The sequence below is a fragment of the Austrofundulus limnaeus genome, unplaced genomic scaffold, assembly GCF_001266775.1.
Source record: "Austrofundulus limnaeus strain Quisiro unplaced genomic scaffold, Austrofundulus_limnaeus-1.0 Scaffold549, whole genome shotgun sequence".
NCBI lineage: Eukaryota > Metazoa > Chordata > Actinopteri > Cyprinodontiformes > Rivulidae > Austrofundulus > Austrofundulus limnaeus.
Window position 1 is genome coordinate 76,588 of NW_013952951.1, and position 10,730 is coordinate 87,317.

The window sequence follows — 10,730 nt, forward strand, 5'->3', positions numbered from 1 at the left end:
CCATACCATACCATACCATACCATACCATACCATACCATACCGGTCACTTTACACTAATCTCTGAACCACCCCAGTTCTCGCCGAAGGTCATGATGCGAACAGAACCACATCATCTGCGTAAAGCAGAGACAAGACTCCAAGGTTCCAAAACCAGACACCCTTTGTTCTTCGACTGTGCAGAAAGATCCTGTCCTTGAATACCACAAACAGGATCAGAGACCAGGGCAGGTCCCTTGTCTCTAATCTCTTGTCTCAAATCTATCTTCAAAGTGTCATTTTTAAAAAGTGAGGGGGCTCTTGGCCTGTTTGGCTAAAGCAGGTTTTACCCCTGACAAAATCAGCCTGATGAATTGACCAGTCTGTTTTACATTTTRTTTTTCATAGTTTGTATCTTTTCTCTATATACTGTATTTTTACATGCTGCGTTAGCCTCAGTCTTAAGCTAATAATTGGATAAATATAGTTGATGAAATATTTGCCAAAAAGTACCAAAATGTCTTTAAATCCAGAGAGTATATTTTATTAAAAATACTGTTCTGTTTGATGACTAACAATGTTAAGCAAGATTTGTCTGGCCTTGGATTTAATTTCCTGTTGGCCTTACTCCTAATGAAGAGGAAGAATCTGTGGATTAGGTCAGCCTCTGACCTCCTTCTTCCTCATCTCTTGCTCCTTTTTTGCCCCCCATATGACCCATTTGGCCTTTTTTTTTCCCCCTGGCAGAAACACAAAGGTCAAACTGTATGTCGATGGGTAAAAAGTGTTGTCTTGGTTTTGTTGGACCTTTCCAGGAGCTCAATAGGGACTTGTTTGTTTAACCTCTAGGTGACTTTCTTTAAAGATAACGAAGTGTACTGTTGAGCTGATGGTCTAGGATATAAATTTGCTGAGGTGCCAAATCATCAGTGCTGCATCCTGTAAAATCTTAATGAGTTTGGAGATCAATAGTTTGCTGCTCAGATATTTTACATGACAGGCTGAGTGAGTAAGTGGGCAAAAGTCATTTCTGGAGATTGACACAGGCAAAAAAAAACTTTCAAAAAGCTTGAAATGAAGTCAGAAAATTGTCTCTTGTTTTTTTTTTTTTTCTTGTGGGTTTACTGTCTTCCTGTTTGTAGAACTTTTACTCTCTCTGTGTCTCTTTCTCTTGTTTTAAATCCTTGTTTTTGGCACCAGAACTCCCTCAGACGGTCATTTCACACCACAAGACGCAATGTGTTCTGCCTCCTTTCAGTCCCAAATGCTACATAAAAGAACAAATCTGAAGTCATCATCCCCTGGCTCCACTGCAGTCCAAGAGCTGAACAAATCTTAAAAACAGCTGAGTAAAGGAGGACGTTTGACCACTAATCTGCAAATAAATCAATGGTTAAATTTATTTTTAGGTTATTACTGCCTGTTTATCCTTTCTTCTTTTTTTAAGTCTCCCACGCTGCCTTTAGTCATATTCACTAACTTGACCACAGACGATAACACGACTCATGACTAATGAGTCAGTTTGTTGGGAGATTATCTCTCTTAACTCTTTTTTCTCATTTTTCACACAGGGTGAAGCAGACGGTTCAACTTTTCTGGTTGAATAATCGGTGAAAACCGTTTTTAAACTCGGGTAAGTTAAAACCTTTATATGAGACGGCACAAACACGGATTCTGTGCATTTATATGATCAAAACTGGAATTTAATTCTTCATAAGAGGCTTTACTTGCATCATAAATTTATCTTTTGGTCTGCCTCGAAAAGGTTTTTAGTTTTTAATTTAAATTTGAAGATCTTTACTTTTTTTTTAATTCGTTGACATGTTTTCTTCTGCACCTGGCAAAAATGCACAGATTTAATTTTCCTTTTTTTCTAAAGCTAATGTGATTTTGAAGAAGTAAACACAGGAGAGGACTAACGAGTCACATAAAGAGACATAAAAAGACAAAAAAGACACTTAAGGGGCTACGATAGAATGGATCAAAATGGAGACAAAAGGATGCATAAAGAAATGTAAAAAGACAAAAGAACCCATAAGGAAACATAATAAGAAAGAATGGAGATATAAGTAGATGGACGGAAAGCACATATAATGAAGCAAAGACATAAAGGACATAGAAAGACCAAAAGAGGAATAAGAAAACAAAAAAAGATATGAGGAGAGTAAGATAAAATGAATCCTTAAAGAGACAAAAAGAGGTATAAGAAGACAGAAAAGACCAAAAAGACAAGAAAAAAAGGTTACATAAAGGGATATAAAAAGAYAAAAAAGGRCACTTAAAGGACTAAGATAGAATGGACCAAAGAGGTGAGAAAAAGATGGCTAAAAATATGTAAAAAGGACAAAATAGTGCATGAAGATCCAAAAAGACAGAAAAAACCCATAAGGAAACTTGAAAAGACATAAAAAGGCTAAATGAACAWAAGTAGACAAAGACAAAAAGGACACAAAATGAGGCAAAGACTAAAAGGGTAGATACTACAAATATAGTTTCATATTTTAAAGATTGAAAAGTTAAAAAAAGTTGTCCTAATGTTCTAATGTCTGAATGAATGATGAAAGAGCTAAATGWTTCAAAAGTCTGAAACAGCTGAAAATCTACTGAAATAGATACATCCAAAAAAATACGTACAGARGGAACGATAAACAGGAAAACAACGATGACTCAGCACGCATCATTATAATAATAATAATAATTATTATTATTATTATTACTGAGCATCAACAGCTTTCACATTGTTATTCAGTGTCTAAAGTGGAAAAAACAAAAACAAACAAGCCTGACCCACCGCTCCACACTGCCGTCTGACATTTCACACCCACTTTTCCCATGACTCACAGGGCCCTGTGGGGCTCCTGTAAAGCGGCTGCACTCAGCCAGATGATGAGCTCGAATGTTCGTGGACGAGGACAGCGGGGGACTCGTCCTCAACAGTAGGGAGCAAGGGTTGGGGATATTTTTTAACAAGTGTAAATGCAGTTAAGTTGAAATGGATCCAGTAAAGATATGTTTGAGATACATGAGAAGAAGGGATGCCCAAACTTTTCCCAGAGAGGACTAAAATGAAAATCTGTTCAAGGACTACTGTCCAAATGCACTAAGAACTACTTTACATTGTTTTCCCCATATGCAACCCATATCTATATATTTTTTTAAATTTGTATTATTATTATTAGTTATGACCCACTGTATGTCATTCTCGTAAGTGGTACTAAATCTGAAATATATTTGACTTTTTTTAAAGCAGCTATAGTTTGTGCGTTCATGTCRTATTTCATTCACATTTACTGAAGAAGGGAAAAATCAAATAAAATCAATCAGAAAAATCAAAACAAATCAATCCAGATTTTGATGTTGAYACCAATGTCATGCTGTTTTTGCTTGATTCTTTGCATATCTTCTAAGAAGTCCAGTGACAGCTGTGATGTCCTRGACGACTGAGACTCTACAGTAATACTAACATTAATGTTAGGTCATATGATGGATCACTACTTGGGYTTGCCTCTACTTTCAGTCCGTTGCTTCTGTTTCAGAAGTGCAGTTTTGTGACGGAGTAGCAGCAAAATCAAACATGGATCAGACAATGAAGAAACAAGTACATCAGCTTAGCTAATTTAGCTGGCTCAGATTACACAACTTCAGAATTGATGCTAACATGTTTAGCATCCAGATTTACTTCCRTAAACACAGTATGCATGATCAAACTGGAGTCTGATGGTGTTTGCAGTTATATTACAATGTGAACAACCACAGAAAAAAAATCTGATATGAGCATTAACACCTACAGTGTAGCCTAAGATCATATTTGTATTGTAACCATTTTGGTCCAACCTTTGAAATAATGTCAAGTGCACACCATGAAGCATGATCCCTTAATGTGTTCACGCTCAAGCTGAGTGTTTGTAAAGACGCTCAGCTACTACCACTGCAGCTTTTAGCTCAGCATCTGTAAAACTGGCTGAAGTATGACCATTTTTGTGTTGGATAATGTTGATTAGTGTGGCAACTATGTTGCATTGGGTTGACTTGGATGCTGTTGGCATCCAATGATTATTTTMTGAAAGTTTCAATATTATTAGATATTTATAACACACAAAATACAGGCAGAAACATTCTCAACCACATACTGCCTTTCAGCAGGGAGGTCCAAACAAATCTTTATCACCAGTACTGGCACTGGGTTCAGTAATGACCAAGAGCCAAAGCAGGGATCGACTATTGGGTTTAAATATTAGCGTTTGTGTTGGATCTAGTGACCTATTTCTGGTTACATAACATGATCAAAGTCAGCTCTCTGATGCTTCCATCGTTTACTGACCACCGCTTTGACCCCGAGGTGTCGAATAAAAATGTGACGTTATYGCTCGCCTGAGAAAAGTATTTTTACGTGAAAAACACCAGGTCACCTTTTAAAAAAAACAGCTTAATTCACTTTAATACAAAAATGTTTATTTAGTCTTTCAGTATTCAGTTGGCAACAATTTAAAGACGACTAAGAAAGAAGAAATTATGACTAATCTTTCCCGCCTCCATCAAGTCCTCCTGTCGGTACTTTCATCAACAGATCAAACATGGAGGAAGTGGCCTCCATGGTACAACTTTGATTCTTACACTAAAATTTGATGGGAACGTTGACAATTAAATTATAGAAGGAATATGTCGAATAATGGTAATTGAAAGTTAAATGTGACAAATTAGAGCTAAAGATATTTGACAAATTGAAAATTAAAAYCAATCATCATAAAGTCATGAAAACCAGTCAAAAGATAAAAAAAATTAAAAACAGAGTATTTTTTCTCATATGTCTCACATGTCCTTTTAAATAAAAAAATTTGAAGCAAAATTTGAGAAAGGATGCCAACTATCGTGTGCGTTAGACTACATAATCTGCCAAAGTGTCTAAAAACAGGTCGATGTCATGAAAGAGTCGTCTGAGATCGAAAACTCTCAACAATATTGATATATGGATACATGTTCATGCTCAGATTTGTCGATTAAAATATGCAGATAAAAGTGTTTTTTATATAGAGAGAACGTTCCCACATTTCAGAATATTAAATACATCTGGAAGAATTTATTTTTAAACTGCACCATTTGATATAGTTCAGGATAATGTTTTTTATGTTTGATTTAATATCAATGAGTACACTTAGTGATTACTTTCTGGGAGTTTGATTAAAATCCATCAAAATGTTCATGTGATATTTTGATACAGATAGATGCGCAGACAAAAAGTCAGTTTTTCCTATTTATCGCCCACCACAAAAAGRCTGTTTTGCTCACTGTCATTCAGGACTGATATCAATTTGAGTGCTCCCATTTTCCAGTTTTTACTGCTCTTAATCTTTAGGAATCACCTCCCCCCTCCCTSCTCTTGTTTTAGGACTCTACACGTGCCTTTTGTGTCATGCTGGGTGTTCACCATTAATACACTTTATTCACACTTCACTGACACCACTTATTATGCTTTAATTCACCTCCTCACATCCTGCTGAGTCAATGATACCAGATCTGCTTATGTGCTGCTGCACTGGAGAGAGAGGCCCCTACATCGGGTTGATTTCAGGTCACTGACACATCCATTGTCCACCCCATATATCCTTAAAGCATCGTATTAGTGTTTCTATCATCATCTTCCGCAACTCACCAGATACAGTAGCAACACTGCGACATGTATTCATATTGTCATTATATTCATACACACTGCCTGGCCAAAAGAAAAAGTTGCCACATGGATTTAACAGAGCAAATAGGTACGGGCCTACTATTGGATAATTACTGCATGGGAAGTTATCTTTCAGCTGGCAACATGTTATTTAACCCCAACTGGTGCAATGAGTTGCTTCCCACTTCTTAAACAACCATGTTGAAAGACACATCCTGTGGTCGTGGAAAAGATTTACATCTTACACCTGTTTGAGAAGGGTCAAATCATTGGCTAATTGGAAAAAAGCTTGGGAGCWTAAAGATTGGACACTGGACCAATGGAAGAAGGTCATGTGGTCTGATGAGTCCAGATTTACCCTGCTCCAGAGTGATGGGGGCATCAGGGTAAGAAGAGAGAAATGATGCACCCATCGTGCCTAGTGTCTACTGTACTAGCCTGTGGGGTATGGTATGGTATGGTAAGGGTAAGAAGAGAGAAATGATGCACCCATCGTGCCTAGTGTCTACTGTACTAGCCTGTGGGGTCAGGTCTATAATGTGGGGTTGCTTCAGTTGGTCAGGTCTAGGTTCAGCAACAGTTTTATGCCCAAAGAATGAGGTCAGCTGACAACCTGAATATACTGAATGACCAGGTTATTCCATCAATGGATTGTTTCTTCCCTGATGGCACGGCCATATTTCAAGATGACAATGCCAGGATTCATGGGGCTCAGATTGTGAAAGAGTGGTTCAGGGAGCATGAGACATCATTTTTACACATGGATTGGCTCCACAGAGTCCATTGAGAGTCTTTGGGATGTGCTGGAGAAGGTCAGACTCTACCATCATCAATGYAAGATCTTGGTGAAAAATTAATGCAACACTGGATGGAAATAAATCTGGTGACGTTGCAGAAGCTTATAAAAACAATGCCACAGAGAATGAGTGCTGTAATCAAAGCTAAAGGTGGTCCAATGAAATATTAGTTTGTGACCCCTTTTTTGGTGGCCACTTTTTTTGGCCAGGCAGTGTGTATTCATATACTGAATATTMATGTTCACTTAGTTAACTTGAATGATTTTGCATTCATTTCCTGTTTTTTTTTTTCATCTAATTGCCAGCATACTCTCAGCAATTTTAACTTTTTCCTGTGTCAAAACATTCAGCTCATTCAGGAGATTGATGTTAATACTTTTAGGAATTTTTATTGGTTGGTGTCATTAGAGTGGATGACAGTATGATTTTTCATTTTAGCTACTTTTAGCGTTCACTTTTTGCTTTGCTAGTTTTAGGTTTTAGCCACTGTTGCAAAGTTTAGTTTTAGCTATTGTTTTGATTATTTTAGCTTTTTGCTGCTACGCGCTACATTTCACTTTTAGTTACTTTTTAGCTGGCTTTAGTAATTTCTTTACTAATTATAGTTTTTAGTTACTATGTTTCTCATCTTACTTTGTTAACTACTGTTGTGCTAATTTTAGCTTTAAGCTTCTATAAAGCTAATTTGCGCTTTTAACATTTTTTTTCCCTTCAATTTACCATAGCTATTATTTGGTGGATGTATCTCATAACCACTATTTTACTGTCTTTAGCTTTTAGCTGTAGTTTTTGTCATTTTAGCTTTTAGCTATTGTATGCTAAATTTAACTTTTATCTACTGTCGTGTTAGTCTTTGTTTTGTATAAATGTTCTTTTTATGCTAACTTTCAAACACATTTTTGAAGCAACAGTAGAAGTGTTATGACAATTAATAGTACTTTACTTTTGGAAGTTTTTCAGTACTTGTACCAGGTTTGAAAAATAAAGGGGTATTAGTGCATCCCTAGAAAACAGCAAAGGTTTACATAAGTAAAAGTACAAATCCTTATTTGATTAGTTTGTGAACTCAACACTTTGTTGTGGTTTAGTTAGTTCCTCAATAACCTGAGAGCTGAAAACCGTCTCTAACATTTGGGACCATGTTGGTCCAAGCTGCCTCTGCAGAGCTTCTCAGACCCACACAGAGGATTAAGGCCGGGCCGGCCTGCTGGAACAGGCTGCCAGAGATCCTCCCTCCTAAATGAATGCTGACATTCAGATGTGAGCGGCGCTCCACGGAGGCGTGATGGGTGACCCAGATCAGTGTGAGGCGCAGACAGGGAGGGAAGTGAGGCTGGATTAGGACCTGGGCCTKGGCGGGGGGAGAATCTATGATGGTGGACGGTTCATCCTGAAAGCATTAGAAGGCCCCCACCCCCCCAAAATAAATAAAGTAAAATAAAACTAAATAAAAGCGACATAGAGGAACAATAGGGTTTTTTTGCACCTTTGGCTTGACACCACACCTTCTATATACAACCACTACTGCTTTATTTATTAAGCACTTTAAAACAATCACAGGTGCAGCTAAGTGCAAAGAACATTTAGACACAAAAACAGAATATCTATAACAAAGCGTGCTGGTAGCTTCAATTTAAGACATCGATTCAGAGACTTAATGAGATCTGGCAATCTTTTCTGACTTCCTGCGTTTAATAGAGCTCTAAATCTATAGATCACATGCTTCTAGTTTATTAGTTTTAAATGTTATTCTTGTCCTAAGAAGTGTCAACTTYTGCAGAAAAATCGGTAAATCAAAATTTCTCAGAGCAGTTTGATGATGTTTTGTTTAATCTTAAGCTTTGTTTTTTTTTCCAAAACTAGCTAAAAGGGAGCAACTAGAAACAGCAGTGCCATCTCCCATTAGCAGCAGGATGATGAGGTCTGCCTGGAGAGCAAGGTTTTAAGAGGGGCAGACCCCAAACAGAGACAGGAAAAAATAAACAGTTTGACATAAATTCAGCATTAAAAGTTAGAGAAGTTAAGCGAATAAGACAGGATAAAGGTCAGGATTCAGAAGAGGGATTTTGTTTACAAGTTCATCTCATATTAAGTGGATTMATTTAAACCAAAAGTTGCRGAAACATGACTTCAATTAAAAAAAATAATAATTTTAGATCATAGTAGTTGAGTCATGAAATTTATGAAGTCCCAAAGTCTTTTTGATCTTGTTTTGAGACTGATTTACTAAACAAGAAATAAGAAAAAACTGAGTCAAATCAAGTATTTCAACAATCTTACCATGTAAAATTTTCTTACTCCATTGGCAGAAAATTTGACTTAATTTGAGTCAAATTTTCAGACTAACAAGACAAATAATCTTACACATTCTGAAAACAAGATGATTATTCTTATGCAATCAGTTCTTGTTTAGTAAATCAGTCTCAAAACAAGATCAAAAATACTTTTTGGCTGATATAAGAGTTTAAAACTTGGTTAGGTGGACAGACGGCTCAGACTGAAAAGCATAAAACTTTCAACACATAGTTGATCAGATTTAAATGTTATTTTCTGCCTAATAAAATAGCAGCATGGCCGTAAAMGTAATCTTAGACTAGATGTGAGACTCGTGCATGTTTTCTGTCATTAAAACAATGAAATAGCAGCTTTTGGCTGCGAGTAGAAAATGATACAGCAGCTGAAAAGCAGGTCAGTGCTCGTCCAGAGCCAGCAGCGGCACAGTCGAGCCGCCGCACCAGTTTTCTTCCTTGGCAACAGCCGGAGTCAGACCTGCGACTGAGCTCAGGACCCTCAGGTCTCAGACAGTTTGATCTGTGAGCGTCAGTGGGTCTTTCTCCTCCTGTGACCCTCTTGTTACAGCAGCCTTTCTCCTCCTCCCCAGTGAGCGCTGCAGGGCTGCCTGACAGAGAACCAGGAAGACGCCGACGCATGCTCCTGCTGAGACCARTGGCCTTAGAATAAAAGTAGCTGCAGCTGCTTCATAATAATGAGGACTATTTATTTTCTCCCGATAATCTTGTTTAAAAATCAACGTCTGGTATTTGCCTCAAAACAAAAAGAGCTTTTATTAGCATGATTAAAATGTAGATACTCGATCAGCGTGGAGCTGCAAAGAACGATCTGGGTGTTTGTCATTTCCTGCACAGATTTGTGTGACATTCTTATTTCCTGAAAGGTGCAAGCCTATTAAACTCATCTGCTGTTGCCACGGTAACTTCCCTGTTATCTTTGCTGGGTGGATTTGAAGGGTGTGTTCAACGCATCTTTGATCTGCTGAGCTTTTTTCTGTAGATTATCTCATATTTGAAGATTCTGGGCTGTTTTTTACATTTCAGATTGCCTTTTTGTTGCAGATTTTGTGTTTGGTGATATTGGTTAATGTGGAAATATGTTTTAAATATGTGAAATATTGAATTATTATGAAGAGGATACAGATATTCTGTCAGTTTCTGCCTTCTGTATCAGCACGTGGATACTGAGACAAAGACTCAAACCGGCTGGAAGAAACCGTTTGGCAACTGGCTCCCTCTGGTGGCTGATTTTTAAATATATATATACAGTATATAAATATATATATACACATACTGTATATTAGGGTTGGGCAATATTGGCAAAAAATTAATCACGATTAAATGTGGTATTTAGCCAATAACGATTAATTTGATGATTAATCCCCTGGAGTCCCCAGACATCCTTATGTCCTGATCACATGACCAAGTTAGTGGGAAGGATTTGCTCTTCGTAAAAACCTGTTCCAAATTGTGTCAAAATTACAGACTTCAGGTTGTATATCAAATTTTAAATTGTGCTAATAGATAAATAAAGCGGACTGACTGGGGAAATATCCAGTCAGTCTGCCTGTTGGCATTAATCGTATTAATCATCAAATGCCAAAAAATAATCGATTAATGTTTTTCTGACGATTAATTGCACACGATACGATTATGCCCAATTTCACAAGTATCTTATGGTATTTTATTTTCCACCTTTTGCATCAGCTCAAACAGGTGACCTGTTCCCCTTCCCGGCTTCCCAGCATGGCAGACGAGAGGCAGCCAGATGGGCACTGGGCTTCCAACGGCCAGGAGAACAGTGAGAACGGCTACTCTGCCTACAGCTCGGCCTACAGGGAGAATGGATACCATGGAGGCGCAGCTGCACACCCCGGATCCACAGGTAGGCTGAGTTGATAGAGAATGCAAAAGCATGTGTGTGCTAGAGCAGTGACATTGATCCGAACACACACACACACACACACACACACACACACACACACACACACACACAC

General features: G+C 37.7%; 1 protein-coding gene across 7 annotated transcripts in view; it reads left to right on the top strand.

Annotated features, from left to right (window-relative positions):
* Window positions 1–10,730, top strand: part of LOC106530705 (microtubule-associated protein 2) — a 91,457-nt gene that overhangs the window by 55,430 nt on the left and 25,297 nt on the right. For all 7 annotated transcript variants that reach the window (XM_014026390.1, XM_014026395.1, XM_014026394.1 and 4 more), the window contains exons 3-4: window positions 1,549–1,610; window positions 10,441–10,618. In XM_014026390.1, coding sequence (XP_013881844.1) covers window positions 10,480–10,618 — 139 coding nt within the window. In that variant the 5' untranslated portion in view covers window positions 1,549–1,610; window positions 10,441–10,479. The remainder of the gene's footprint in view (window positions 1–1,548; window positions 1,611–10,440; window positions 10,619–10,730) is intronic.